Source organism: Prunus dulcis, chromosome 1 (genome assembly GCF_902201215.1).
Source record: "Prunus dulcis chromosome 1, ALMONDv2, whole genome shotgun sequence".
In the NCBI taxonomy this organism is placed as follows: domain Eukaryota; kingdom Viridiplantae; phylum Streptophyta; class Magnoliopsida; order Rosales; family Rosaceae; genus Prunus; species Prunus dulcis.
The window spans coordinates 2,259,328-2,275,101 of record NC_047650.1 but is presented as its reverse complement, the minus strand read 5'-3'; the positions used below and the strand labels follow the sequence as shown (position 1 = coordinate 2,275,101).

At 36.3% G+C, this 15,774-nt stretch overlaps 2 protein-coding genes and 1 long non-coding RNA gene across 3 annotated transcripts; 1 reads left to right on the top strand and 2 right to left on the bottom strand.

Moving 5' to 3' along the window:
• Positions 1-101: 101 nt before the first annotated feature.
• Positions 102-983, top strand: LOC117615216 (DNA repair protein XRCC3 homolog). The gene has a single exon (XM_034344258.1). The coding sequence runs from the start codon at positions 102-104 to the stop codon at positions 981-983; it is 882 nt and encodes a 293-aa protein (XP_034200149.1).
• Positions 984-1,292: 309 nt separating this feature from the next.
• LOC117615201 lies at positions 1,293-3,760 on the bottom strand. Its single transcript, XM_034344243.1, has 3 exons — positions 3,484-3,760; positions 3,262-3,392; positions 1,293-3,143 (listed from the first exon to the last, which is right to left on the bottom strand). Exons 1-3 carry the CDS (start codon positions 3,758-3,760, stop codon positions 1,293-1,295), a joined length of 2,259 nt encoding a protein of 752 aa, XP_034200134.1.
• A 6,311-nt stretch (positions 3,761-10,071) lies between these two features.
• On the bottom strand, positions 10,072-10,535 carry LOC117615653. The gene is made up of 3 exons (XR_004584039.1): positions 10,456-10,535; positions 10,298-10,375; positions 10,072-10,181 (listed from the first exon to the last, which is right to left on the bottom strand). It is a non-coding gene; the product is annotated as an uncharacterized LOC117615653 (long non-coding RNA).
• Between the last annotated feature and the right edge of the window lie 5,239 nt (positions 10,536-15,774).

Genomic DNA, 15,774 nt, shown 5'->3' with positions numbered 1-15,774 from the left:
AAAAGATAGATGGCCTACAGTACAGACCTTCAAAATGAACTCTATATATATATAATGCATGCCTTGTAGCACCATCACATCCCCCCCTAAATGACACAAACATGACACCCCAAAACCTCATGCTCCTTCCTCTTTCAACCCCTAAATTATCCATTGGATGCCCAATACTAGATCACTGCTTGGGGGGTGGGATAGCCTGCAACTCCATAACAGAATTAGTAGGGGAGAGTGGTTCTGGGAAGACGCAGCTTTGTCTCCAACTTACGGTACGAGCTCAGCTCCCCCCCTCACATGGTGGACTAGGGGGCTCCTCCATCTACATATTCACAGAATTCAGCTTCCCATTTCGTCGATTGCAACAACTAGGCAACCTTTATCATGCATCATACCCCAACTTAATAAGGTTGGAGCCATTGGAAGACATATATGTTCATGGTGTTCATGATGCTCAAGAACTCATCCATGTCCTTGGAGACATAGAAGCATTTATTGCCATTGATCACACCCGCCTACCTGTGAAACTCATTGTCATTGATTCCATTGCTGCATTGTTCCGATCACAGTATCAGACAACATCGGTAGATTTGAAACGGCGGTCTGAAATGTTCTTCAACATATCTGGGACATTGAAGGGTTTAGCAAATAAGTATGGGTTGGCGGTGGTTGTCACCAACCAAGTGGTGGATTTTATTGGGCCACATCATGGAGTGAATGGGGTGAGGTTGGGAAACTTGGAGTCCCTGGACACATCAGGCAGACGGGTGAGTCCAGCTTTGGGCCTGGCTTGGGCACATTGCATAAATTCAAGAGTGTTCTTGGCAAGACATGAGCAATCTATTGAGGTTGACATTCGTAATGCTCCTTCAACAAGTATATGTAGTCAAACACATAGGACATTTCACCTTGTATTTGCCCCACATCTGGCCTATGCATCGGCCGAATTTGTGATAAAAAAAAAAGGTATAGTCGGAGTATCACAGTAACTGTGTAATATAGGAATTCTAAGAACTTTAATGTTTTGGATCCATTTGGAATTACATTCCAGTCCCTTTAATTTCGCACTCAAATTATAATTGCAATCAGAAAGCAATACCAGTACAATAAAAGGTCAATATAATGGCAATCTGTCAGCAATACAGCATGCTGTAGCAATGCAACCCAAATCAGCATGCTGTAGCAATGCAACCCAAATAATGCAAATTTAAAAGAATTCCCATTCAACATAACACGAAACCCACCACAAATAAAAGTTGAGTTCACATGACCTACCAAAGCAACACAAATCTTATTGTCTAAGATACATCGCGCAATGGAATATTGTTTTTACAGGTGCTTTTATTGTGGCCTGCGGAACCGCACCTTGAGCACTTTCTTCTAATGCTGCCCTCTCCTTGCGAGGGAATTCTTAACTTCTTTCGGCTGCCTGGCATGACCCTTGCCACGGGAGGCAGCACAACTCGACTTCGAACATCTTCAGGAGTATCCCACATTCCGTGAGGTTGTACCGGGTAGATGCTATCCGAATAAGCATCCATCCAGTTTTTCCGAGTGTAATACCGAGAAGCCTTTGCATATACACTTACTTTCAAGAAGCGGAAAACTGCAACTACATGCTTGCAAGGTAGCTGCTCAAGCTGAAACTTTCTACAACTACAACTGTTGTTCGTCAAATCTACGAGGCCGTCCATATTACCGTCCAAAACATTATATTGTGCATTATTAACTTTAACCACATTCATCCTTGCAGCATCCTCCAACCTGTTCCTCAACTTCTTCTCTCCAAAATTGGGGCACAATGTTGTTGTGCAATTCAAAGCCAACTCACGACGTTCGGTGAACCATTTCACAAGGAGATTAACAATTTCCCCTATCAAATGAACCACTGGCAGCATTCTTGCAAACCTAAGGACTGAGTTGATTGACTCCGTAATATTTGTTGTCATTACATTGTAGCGGCGTCCATCCATGTGAGCTCTAGACCACTTATGTAACCCTGCCTCTTCAAGATATTGAGCAACATGTTCCTTTCGCTTGATATTGCGAAAATGACCATCAAATTCAGCAATGGAATAAGATTTCGCAGCCTTCTCAAAGTGCATAAGTATGTGATCACGCTTTTTCAACTTGAAAGTGCGTTTCATGTTCCCCTTCATATGATAAAAGCATATGCCATGTTGTGCAGTTGGAAAAATTTTGTTCCACACATTCTCTATGCTAACATTGCGATCAGAAATAATAACAAGATTGGGACACTCACCAATGGCTTCATGAAGTTTAGTGAAAAACCAATGCCATGATGCATCCGTCTCCAAATCCCCGATCCCAAAAGCAAGAGGATATATATTTCGATTACCATCGAATGCATTTGCTACAAACATAACACCCTTGTACTTGGATTTTAAATGAGTGGCATCCACGGCTATAACTTGGCGCATGGAAGAACGGAACCCTCTAATACATGCGCCAACCGCCATAAATAAATACACAAAGTGATTGTTCTCATCAGTTTGGATGTGTGTTTTTGTGCCGGGATTCATACGCTCCAATTCATAGCAATAAGCTGGAAGGATATAATATGCCTCCTCTGCTGATCCTCTAATGGACAATAGAGCTAACTCCCTTGCTTTCCAAGCTTTTGAATAATGGATGGTGCAACCAAAGTTGTGTTTCACATCTCTCATAATGTCACTTGGTGTGTATATTGTCCGACAATCCTTCAACTTCCTTTTAAGTGAACTGGCTACAAGTGCTGCGGTTGCTTGACGATGCTTGTCACTTACAAACCTCAAATCACATTCATGGACAGTTGTACACCTCACAATCATGAAGCTGTATTCTCCAATTCTCGATGCTTGGACCCGCCATGGGCATGGACGTTGAGAACAAACCACAAGCAACCTCTTAGTGCAAGAGAATTGCACCTTAAATTCAAAGTGGCCTCTTAATGCCGTCAACCGTAACTCCGTCAACAATGTTTTCTTACTAGAGAAAATTTGCCCAACTGTAATTTTCGGATTCCAATCGCTTCGTGAAAACCCGCTGTCCAAATATGCTTCTTCATCTTTTACACCGACTGCATTATACCGATTTTTTTTCACCCATTTGACTCCAATAATGTTGACGAGTGGGTTCAGATTCTCCTCCTAAACGCATTTTTGGCAACTGGGCAGCTGTGTTCAAGCACCCCAAATTAGGGGGGGCAGAGTACACTGACACTTCATTTCTTTCAGTACCATTATCACCACCATGCATCTCCTCCACCTCGCTAAAATCAATCATATCCATAAAATCTGTCCCTACTTCACCTCCCAAATCAGTGACATTTGTATTATTCCAAGTTACTTCATTGCTTTCAACAATGGCAACTGAAGAATGACCCATCCGACTACTATCTATCGTGATATGCATACTATGAACTACATCATTTGTCAGTCCTTTATCTTCTATACTCACGAGTAAGGGAGCTAGTTTTGAAGGTGTTACCTCGGAATTGTACTTCATAAAAAAAATTGACATCATCATCGTCCTCAATCTTTATGTGCTTCCATTCATTCGAGACCACAAAAACTGAGAATTTTAAGCAAACATTGTCTTCCCTGCTGTTTGTATTACCAATCTGATGCACACGGTCCAACAGTTCAGCAAATTTGATGGTCCGTGGAACTATTAAGCCTTTTGAGTCACCCCCTTCGTATTTGCACATCTTCTTCGAGGTGACCCATTTTCCATTGCAGCACACGAGAATAACAATTGTCTCCATTTCTGACCATGACAAAACAACATTTCATTCACACAATAATATAACCACAATAAACATACAATAGAATAGCAATATAACCACAATATAGCGGCAATATAGCAGCAATATAGAGGCACTATAATAGCAATATAACAGCAATACGACTGTAAAATAAGAGGAACACAACCACTGTACACTGGTAACACATCAGAATCACACTATACAGATCTACTACATCAAATCGAAAATCCCAAGTTTGAAGATTCACATATCCAGACCAATCTAAATGGAATTGGTACAAACCCAGATGAATGAGCATGAATATTCAACAAAACCTAACCCAAAGACATTAAAGCCAAAACGAATTTAACGCAAACCCAAACAATCAAACTATAACTCATTTCACATAATCCCACTGATATTAACAAAATAACCATGAACAATACCTTTTCGGGGTCGGCAATCCACTACAGATTCAACGTTGCAAGCAGCTATTCAGAAGACATTGCTGAAGGGAAGGGTTCGCGATTCCAAACAAAGAGCAACAAATCGAGTAGGGGAGAAAGAGCGGCTGCGGTATGAGAAAGAGAGCAAAGACAGAAACAGAGAGTTGTGCTAGAGAGAGAGAGAGAGCCAAGATAGAGAGAGCCAAGACAGACCCAGAGAGCTGTGATAGACAGCTGCCAAAGAGAAAGAGAGTTGTGCCAGAGAGAGAGAGCTGTGTGAGCTAAGAGAACAGAACAAATTTCTGAACTTGTGAAAAATCAGCAATAAGGGTACAATAATTTTATATTTATAGGTGATAGTTCCAAATTTTTTAAAAAAGGGTGGTATTTTCAGTTACAATTATGAAAATGGTGGCATTTTGGGCTATTTCCCAAAATTATATTACAATATGATATAGTGGACGATTAACAACTACCATGAAACTAGCAAATTAATATGTATAAAGTACAAACTAATGCAATTAGGAGGGTCCTTTTTTTCTTAATTTTGTTCTCATTAAATAGTATAGCCGTGCGGCTATACCTATGAATATAATGCATTTAAATAGTATAGCCGTGCAGCTATACCTATGAATATAATGCATTTAAATAGTATAGCCGAGCGGCTATAGCCTATGAATATAATGCATTTAAATTGTATAGCCGAGCGGCTATACTACGATTTTAAATAAATAAATAAATATATTTAGGACACGTGGCGCAAGAGGAAACTATTTTTTAAAAAAAAATAGTACAGCCGCACGGCTATACTCAGTTTTTAAAAATAAAGTACTTTTGACACGTGGCGGCAAATTGGTGGGGGTCCTTTTTTTATGAAAATAGTATAGCCGAGAGGCTATACTATTTTACACGTGAGCACCAAAGGGCTGTGCCCCTATTATCCTTTTTTTAAATAGGAAATAGTATAGCCGCGCGGCTATACTCCATTTTTTAAATTTTTTTTGTAATTTTTTTTTTTTTTTTGGGTTTAAAAAATTGTCTTCAATAAAAAATATACACTAGTGGCTGCTACAGTTTTTTATATATATATATATATATATATATATGGGACAAAATTTAGCACTTTCAAGTTTAAAACTCTATTATACACATACGTACCTATTTTTCAGTAATACATTCGTGTTCTACACACGTCTCACGTTTTTTAAAACGAAAATGTGGTTGTACATATACATACATATTTCTGACGTTTAATGCACAAAATACACGTATTCTTTACAACATTTGTAGTAAGACACACAAAATTCACGTATTATACAAATAATTTTCACATACTATTGAATAAGAATAATAAATGTTGTAAAAATTATATTACAATATGATATAGTGGACGATTAACAACTACCATGAAACTAGCAAATTAATATGTATAAAGTACAAACTAATGCAATTAGGAGGGTCCTCTTTTTCTTAATTTTGTTCTCATTAAATAGTATAGCCGTGCGGCTATACCTATGAATATAATGCATTTAAATAGTATAGACGAGCGGCTATACCAATGAATATAATGCATTTAAATTGTATAGCCGAGCGGCTTTACTACGATTTTAAATAAATAAATAAATATATTTAGGACACGTGGCGCAAGAGGGAACTATTTTTTAAAAAAAATAGTACAGCCGCACGGCTATACTCAGTTTTTAAAAATAAAGTACTTTTGACACGTGGCGGCAAATTGGTGGGGGTCCTTGTTTTATGAAAATAGTATAGCCGAGCGGCTATACTATATTACACGTGAGCACCAAAGGGCTGTGCCCCTATTATCCTTTTTTTAAATAGGAAATAGTATAGCCGCGCGGCTATACTCCATTTTTTAAATTTTTTTTGTAAATTTTTTTTTTTTCTTTTTTTTGGGTTTAAAAAATTGTCTTCAATAAATAATATACACTAGTGGCTGCTACAGTTTTTGATATATGTATATATATATATATATAGGACAAGAATTTAGCACTTTCAAGTTTAAAACTCTATTATACACATACGTACGTATTTTTCAGTAATACATTCGTGTTCTACACACGCCTCACGTTTTTTAAAACGAAAATGTGGTTGTACATATACATACATATTTCCGACGTTTAATACACAAAATACACGTATTCTTTACAACATTTGTAGTAAGACACACAAAATTCACGTATTATACAAATAATTCTCACATACTATTGAATAAGAATAATACATGTTGTAAAAATTATATTACAATATGATATAGTGGACGATTAACAACTACCATGAAACTAGCAAATTAATAAGTATAAAGTACAAACTAATGCAATTAGAAGGGTCCTTTTTTTCTTAATTTTGTTCTCATTAAATAGTATAGCCGAGCGGCTATACCTATGAATATAATGCATTTAAATAGTATAGCCGAGCGGCTATACTACGATTTTAAATACATAAATAAATATATTGAGGACACGTGGCGTAAGAGGGAACTATTTTTTTTAAAAAAATAGTACAGCCGCACGGCTATACTCAGTTTTTAAAAATAAAGTACTTTTGACACGTGTCGGCAAATTGGTGGGGGTCCTTGTTTTATGAAAATAGTATAGCCGAGCGGCTATACTATATTACACGTGAGCACCAAAGGGCTGTGCCCCTATTATCCTTTTTTTAAATAGGAAATAGTATAGCCGCGCGGCTATACTCCATTTTGTAAATTTTTTTTGTAAATTTTTTTTTTTTTTTTTTGTTTAAAAAAATTGTCTTCAATAAATAATATACACTAGTGGCTGCTACAGTTTTTGATATATATATATATATATATAGGACAAGAATTTAGCACTTTCAAGTTTAAAACTCTATTATACACATACGTACCTATTTTTCAGTAATACATACGTGTTCTACACACGTCTCACGTTTTTTAAAACGAAAATGTGGTTGTACATATACATACATATTTCCGACGTTTAATACACAAAATACACGTATTCTTTACAACATTTGTAGTAAGACACACAAAATTCACGTATTATACAAATAATTCTCACATACTATTGAATAAGAATAATACATGTTGTAAAAATTATATTACAAGATGATATAGTGGACGATTAACAACTACCATGAAACTAGCAAATTAATATGTATAAAGTGCAAACTAATGCAATTAGGAGGGTCCTTTTTTTCTTAATTTTGTTCTCATTAAATAGTATAGCCGTGCGGCTATACCAATGAATATGCTGCATTTAAATAGTATAGCCGAGCGGCTATACTACGATTTTAAATAAATAAATATATTTAGGACACGTGGCGCAAGAGGGAACTATTTTTTTTATTTTAAATAAATAAATATATTTATGACACGTGGCGCAAGAGGGAACTATTTTTTATAAAAAAATAGTACAACCGCACGGCTGTACTCAGTTTTTAAAAAATAATTACTAGGCGGCAAATTGGTGGGGGTCCTTGTTTTATAAAAATAGTAGAGCCGAGCGGCTATGCTATATTACACGTGTGCACCAAAGGGCGGTGCGCCTATTATCGTTTTTTTAAATAGGAAATAGTATAGCCGGGCTGCTACACTCCATTTTTTAAAAAAAATTTGTTAAATTTTTTTTTTTTTGAAAAATTTGTCTTCAATAAATAAAATATACTGGTGGCTGCTACAGTCTTATATATTTGGGATATTATCTTTATTTGGGAATATAATCACCTAATTATGGTATTATCCTATTTTGGAGATACATCATCGATTAAATGATTTTATCCCAATCAAATCCTTAATTGATTCAATCTATACATCCCAGCAAAAACACCCGAGAAACTCCACTCTCTCTCTCTCCTAGTCGACGGCATCCCTAGCCGCCGTCCTCTCCACTCTCATCTCTCCCACACGACTAACTGCCACCCCACACATGGCTCTGGCCACCCAGTTCTCCCCTTAGAGAAAACTCCATACTCTCGTTTAGCTATTGTTTTCTCATATATACAATCGAACTAACTTAGGCATGAGGGCTTTGGCCAACACCCTACAGGTGTGGTCTTTTACTGATGTTTGATTTACAGGAAGAGAGAGAAAGAAGTTCAAAAGGTAAAGGATCTTCAAGCGAATATTCTTCCGTGATATTTGCACAAACAGTTTTCGCTTCTGCTAAGAGCATCTCTAGTAGGGGTTGTATAATGGGGTGTATATTAAATATACACCATTTGTGATCGGAATCACCCCCAATGGAGAGGTGTAAATGATTGTAAATTTGCATCACAACCGTGAGATACAAATTTAGATGCACATGTGCATCCTTTTTTACACCCCTTGCCGGTGGGGCTTACATGAGAAAAAGTGAGAAAAAATGGACAAAAGTGAGCAAAATCAATTATACATCTTTAGATTTACATCTTCACCATTAGAGCAAAAACCATATTTACAACCCCCAAAGGTGTAAAGGGGATGTAAAAATGACTTTACACCCCGGAAAATTCACCCCCCACTATGGATGCTCTAAACTACCTAAATACTTAGGTCACCGGTATCCTACATCACTCAAACACATTATAAATATTCAATTTCGTCTTTAGCGTTATTTCCATCCAATTTTCTGCCAAAACCTCACATGCTTGGTAAATAATAAAAAATTGTAGAACTTGCATTGGTTATTGGGCGTTATCCATGTAAATCAAACCATCACTCTGTTTGTTTTGTTTTTTTTTTTTTTAATACACGTGTGACTTCTGATAACTGTTAACAATAAGCACAAGTTTTATGAAATTAACACATCAATTTGTATGCATTCCATTGTCAATAGCCCTCCAAAACAATATACAGAGTTAAACAAAGAATGAGCTTCTCAAACTCACACTACTCCAAAGAATCAAAGAATAAGCTGGAATTAAATCATGAAACAAATGACCTCTATATTAGGTGTTGGTTTCCCTGGTGTGGCGTTGAACTAGGAGGGAAGCTGAATGGATCTCCAAATGGGTTCGAAGTACCCGGGGGCTGCATCTGTTGGGGGTATTGAGAATAATAAGGGTGAGGCACCATCATCATGTTCTGCTGCTGTTGATATTGCTGGTTCTGTTGCTGCAGGATTTGCTGATGTTGGTGTTGTTGTTGAGCCATTAGCGCCATTTGCACGTTGGTTGGGGGTGCTATGTTGTTGGACATTGCAAATGGATCCTGCACAGGATGTTGTGCTTGTTGTTCAAACGGGTTATGCAAGCTCGTTGCACCGTAGCCATAGCCTGCGAACTGGAGCTGTATCTGTCTCCTGGCACCTTCATCTTCATACAAGCTATCAAGTAATAGCTTGTCAAAGCCACCAGCCTGACCCGAAAATGAAACCAATGCTCATCAACAAACCAAAGGGTAGAAGAACGAAATGAAAAAGCTTTAGCTTAATGAAATGAACAGAAAATAATACTAACAAACTTCTTGTCCATGGGCACTTGGCTTGTATGGTTGCTTGGTGTGGTCACCAGTGCTAGCTCCCAGCCTGAAGTCCCAGCAAGATCATTGAAACTTGCTCCAGATTGTTGTTCGTTCCCTGGGAATGTACAAATAGTATGATGTATGAAACAAATTCCACAGTGAAGGCATGTGTAGAATTTCCTCAAAATCAAATATCATAGACAATGGAAGCCTACCTTGTGGAACTATTGCAAGAGCCAAGGCATTGCTTTCTTCAATTTCTGCAGCTTTTGGATTTATTTCCCTTAGACCCTGGACAAAGAAAAGGCAAAAGACAACATGAATTGCAGAACTTCATAAAATTGGCATCAGAGAAAACATGAAGTACTTGTGCATAACGTACCAGAAGATCAGTGTCGTCCGTTGATATCAAAGGGGGAGGTTCAACTACCTCTTCCTTACGTTGGCGTTCTTCCTCTTCCTCCGTTTTCTCCTCAACTTCTTCTTCTTGTTTTTCAGGCTCTGGAGGAGGAGGAGGTTCTTCAGGTTTCTGAGGCTGCTGGTCTGTCTCCTGGTATTCCTATAGTCAGAACAAAATTATCAGAAACTTGGAAGAAATTATGGCAACCCTTTATTTTCATTTACTTTTTATGTCAAATTCTGAGACAGAAAAAGAAATTATGGAAACTATCTCACCAGTCTCTTGTTAACAGAACCGGACTGCGGCGCTTCCTTTATATACTCCTCCATTGTTGCAAGAAAGGATGGAGGTGGCTGTTTAGGGCAGAGAAGAAAATTTGTGAGAGACCATGTAGTGGAGTCAACTTAAATATACCACTGAGGCCAAATGGAACCTGTCTCAATGTTGGAAACTGAAAAGTTCTAGCAAGATCCAAACCCTTGCAATATTCCTAAAAATCAGCTAGGGCTTCGGCTATTTTTTAAAAAGTATAGCCGCGCGGCGATACTTTTTTTTGTATTTTTTTTGTAAAAGTATAGCCGTTGGGCTTCTTTGACACGTGGGCTCAGGCCGTGGGCCCCTCTGACACATGAGCTTAGGTCCCGGGAGGGTTTTTTTTATTTATGTATACATAAATTAGTATAGCCGTGTGGCTATACCTTTTTTGGTATAGCCGTGCGGCTGTACTCGTTTCCTTTTGTAAAAAAAAAAAAATAGTCTTTACTCTTTTGACACGTGGCACCTCGGGGCTGGCAGCCTCTTTTTTTCTAAAGATATACATAGTATAGCCGCACTGCTATACTCTTTTTTATTTTCAATATTTTAAAATTATAAAATTTGTTTACTTACTTTTGTTCTTTGGCCTACTTCTTTAATTTACTATACGTAATCAAGTGATATCTTAGCCTTTTTTAATCACTTTGCTTAGTCATTACATTTTAATTATTATTTAATATAAAAAGATTGAAGAAAAAGAACACAAAGTAATTCATTTCTACTTGTTAAGTCTTTTGTGAAATCTTTTTGGTGTCTTTTTTCAATTTCTCCATACCCCAAGAGCCCTATCCATCACTATTATGCCATTGCTCGAGTATCTATCATCCCTTTTTGATTTTTTACTTTTTCAAAGTTATTACCCGCATAAAGATGTTCGCACTTTGAAGTTTAATAATGTATTATAAGCGTACGCACGGAATTCTCATATTTAAAACACGTATTTTTTACGACACACAAACTTCACGTATTATACACGTATTACTAAATAAAAACAATATATAACCCAAAAAAAAAAAAAAAAGGGGTGCAGCCGTTCGGCTGTACTCACTTTTCCCTAATTGTCCTTCAAAAAAAAGAGTATAGCCTTTGCGGCTATACTCCTTGACATGTGGGCTTAGGCCATGGGCCTCTTTGGTGCGTGGGCTTAGCCTTGGGCGGCTCTTTTTATATATATATATATATATGTAGAAAATCATATAGCCGCGCGGCTATACTATTTTTTGAATTTTTTTTTGTACAAGTATAGCCTTTGGGCCTCTTTGACACGTGGGCTTAGGCCACGGGCCTATCGGACACGTGGGCTTAGGCCTTGGGCGGGTCTTTATATCTATATATATATATATATATTTATATACACATAAAATAGTATAGCCGCGCGGCTATACTATTTTTTGAATTTTAGGTTAAAAAAGTATAACCGTTGGGCCTCTTTGACATGTGGGCTTAGGCCATGGGCCTCTCTGACGCGTGGGCTGAGTCCTTGGGCGAGTCTTTTTATATGTACATATATGTATAAAATAGTATAGCCGCGCGGCGATACTATTTTTTGTATTTTTTTTTGTAAAAGTATAGGCGTTGGGCTTCTTTGACACGTGGGCTTAGGCCATGGGCCCCTCTGACACGTGGGCTTAGGCCCTGGGAGGGTTTTTTTTTATTATATGTATACATAAATTAGGCCATGGGCCCCTTTGACACGTGGGCTCAGGCCCTGGGAGGCTTAAGCCCACATGTCAAGGAGTATAGCCCTGCGGCTATACTCTTAATTAGGGAAAAGTCAGTACAGCCGACCAGATGCACCCTTTTTTTTTTTTTTGGTTATATATTGTTTTTATTCATTAATACGTGTATAATACGTGAATTTTGTGTGTCTTACTTAAATTTTTGTAAAAAATACGTGTATTAAACATAAAAAATTCGTGCGTACGCGTATCATACATTATTAAACGTGAAAGTGTTAAAATCTTTATGCGGATAATAACTTTGAAAAAGTAAAAAATCAAAAAGGGACAATAGATACTCGAGCAATGGCATAATAGTGATGGATAGGGCTCTTGGGGTGTGGAGAAATTGAAAAAAGACACCCAAACGATTTCACAAAAGACTTAATAAATAGAAATGAATTACCTTGTGTTCTTTTTCTTCAATCTTTATATATTAAATAATAATTGAAAGGTAATCACTAAGCAAAGTGAGTAAAAGTAAAGAAGTAGGCCAAACAACAAAAGTAAAGAAACAAATTTCATAAATTTAAAATATTAAAAAAGAAAAAAGAGTATAGCCGTACGCTATACTATGTATATCTTTAAATAAATAAAAAAGGAGGCCCCCATCCCCTAGGTGCCACCTGCCAAAAGAGTAAAGCCTATTTTTAAAAAAAATAAGGAAACATGAGTACAGCCGCGGCTATACCTTTTTTTAATTCAAAATATAGTATAGCCGCGCGGCTGTACGATTTGTTTAAAAAAAATTAGCAAACAACGAGTATAGCCGCGTGGCTATACTATTTCTCTTTTGAAAAATTAGGAAAAGCCAAGAATAGCCAGCAGGCTATACTATTTCTTTTTCTTTTTTTAAATAAAAAACCCAGTATAGCCGAGCAGCGATATTATTCAATAATAAAACTAAAGAAAAAAGGACCCTCCTAGTTGCATTACTTTATATTTTATAGATATTAATTTGGTATAGCCGCGAGGCTATACGAATAAAATACGTACTTATTTTATTCAGCAAAAATTTGGCAAATTACAACTTAAAGTTCCGCTGCTATATAATATTTTGATGTATATTATTTGTATTCAATAATATGTGTATAATACGTGAATTTTGTGTGTATTATTGAAAACTTTAAAAAAAAAATACGTGTTTTGAATATGAAAAATATGTATGTACATGTTCAATACGAGTATTGTACGTTTGTTTTTTTAAAAAAAAGGAAAAAACTGAGATAGCCGCAATACCTTTGCTAATTTATTAACATACCATCGCTTGGTGTTGAGATTTTCACTCGGTTTTTTCTAAAAAAATGTTAGTATGAATCCTAAAATTGTCTGAACGTATTTGATTATCTTAGTTTGGGCCTTGGTGCTGTATCATCTTGAGAACAAACACTCTCAGTTTCACGAACAGGTTTTCATTGTCTTGATGCTCGATAAAACTCATTAAATGATATATCCATCAAACCTCTTGTCTTATGTTAGTACATGCACACTACTTTCTTTTAAGCACCTTGAATATCTCCTCTCTTGCACTTGTTTATCTTTGGATTTACATCACACTATTGCAAGTAAGCTGTTGATCTTTTTGACATCGAGGTTCACGTCAAAAGCCTTTGATTTTTACTATCCTTTCTCAGAAGCAAAACAAAGAATTATCTAATTTGGTCTGTGGTATGTGGGAGTAAAATTAAGAGATATTTAGTGATATATCCATTCTTAGCACTAATATTATAAATAAATCCTACACAATTGAATTTGTATAAACAAACCCAAAAAATGACAGCTAGCTTTATTGAATTTAATATTGATTATTAAATTACTTTGATGCCCTATTGAGTGTTTTGGGTATTTTTATGAGATTTTGGGATTGAGCTTGTTTTAAGAAATATATGGCAGTTTTGTAATTTATAAAAAGTTAAAAAAAATTTTGTTATGTTATAAATGGACTTTGAGTGTATTTCTAAAGTCCATTTTATATAGGGTATTTTTATAATTTTAGCCCCTATATTAGGTATAATAGTGAATCTCCCTAAAATTAAGTCCCAAGTAACAAAATACTTTCCATACATTCTAAACTTGGGGAGTGGAGGCAATCAATCAACATGATATCCACTATCTTGAAACATGGAGATAAATAAGGAATGTGGGACTTGGAAGTTGAAAGTTGGAGCCCAAGACTTAACAAAAGGCTAATTAACCCACCAACCTAAGGGGAAAAAAAAAGGGATACAGTATTATTTCTAAATTATTCCTGCAATCTTCCTGAACAAATACTGACTTGCGCATCATAGTTTTGTTTTGTTTTGTTTTTTGCAAGTACCCCTCCTCCCTCATCGATGGCAATCATATATGGTGTCCTGCTTCTCAACATCAATTACAAGAATACTTGTTTCGAGGATTCGAAATTTTCTGCTCAACATGGTAGTAGATAGAAATGCAAATTTAACAACATATTCAAAGTCAAATTTGTTGAAGGTCAAGAAAAGAAGTCAATTTTGTTGAATACACAATATATAGTGATCTAAAGCCAATTGGTTTCCAAGCTACGCCTGCTTGCTTTATTTTGATGCGGCTGATGATGTACAGAAAGAAGAACAAATAAAAAGAAACTGATGGCATGGCCTTGGGGCTAGGCAACTTTAGGTTTTACTAAACTAAGGTGTTAGATTGGATTTTGATTTCATTGATCAAAATCAAATTCAATATAACACTTGGGATTTATATTTTACTTTAAAAAAAACATCGTGAAGCCTTTACCAACAGTCTAAAATTATGCAATTACTGGGATCCAAGTAACAACAGTCTAAATTATGCAATTACTGGGATCCAAGTAACGATGCCATTTGTATTAACCCAAACACGAACCCTATCAAATCGGAGATCTTGGGTAATAGGTGCTCCTATATGCAGAATCAGAGCAGTGACTAAAGGATTCTCCCTCTCAATTGTTGCCTTGGCAACTTTCCCCTCGGCTCCCACCAGCTCAGGCCATGAATCCTTACCTGCATATACCCAAAAAAACTTGTTTTACATGCATTAATTAAATGGCACCCATATAAATTTATGTATAATTAGTGGGATTTATAAGTCTAATTAAACAAGAACTTTATAATTACCTTTACATCCAGATGCCATCATCGCCTTTTGCGTTAGTGTTCCCACTGATATCTCTTGTGATATGTTTGTGAGGGAGGGAGGGAGGGAGGGATGCATATTTTATAGTGTATCATTATCACTGAATAGCTTGCGGTTAGTCATTAGGGATTGACTTTTTGAAACTTCTATAATTAGCTGAAACTTTGCTTCTTCTTCTCTTTTTGTTTTTATTTTTGTATTTTTTACAAACCGATATTTAAATCTGTAATATATGGGAAAGGAGATCCGAACTCGGATACAAGGGAACTAGCACCCGTATTACAAGCACACCTCATGTATAATTAATGATTGATGCAGTGATCACCAAATACAAGCATAATATTTTTATTTGAAATATAGAATACATACTTGGTCAACAGTATATATAAGGATGTTTTATACAATTGTGAATAAAATAGAACAAAGTCAGCTGGTTTGCACGATTCACGTCCTTAATTAGATGATCCTTTACGTGAGATAAAAATATTGAAAAAATAATAACAATAAACCCTAAGAGACAACCACCTCTCTTGTTTCGAAACCTAACTCGAAAACTTGGCATTTCTTAATATAATTGACTTGAAACC

Coding starts and splice junctions, on each gene's coding strand:
- LOC117615201 (XM_034344243.1), bottom strand. CDS start 3,760: ATGGAGACAATTGTTATTCTCGTGTGCTGCAATGGAAAATGGGTCACC. Junction 3,393..3,483: donor TTATGAAGTACAATTCCGAG/GTAACACCTTCA, acceptor ATATCACGATAG/ATAGTAGTCGGATGGGTCAT. Junction 3,144..3,261: donor ATATGATTGATTTTAGCGAG/GTGGAGGAGATG, acceptor AAATGCGTTTAG/GAGGAGAATCTGAACCCACT.
- LOC117615216 (XM_034344258.1), top strand. CDS start 102: ATGACACCCCAAAACCTCATGCTCCTTCCTCTTTCAACCCCTAAATTA.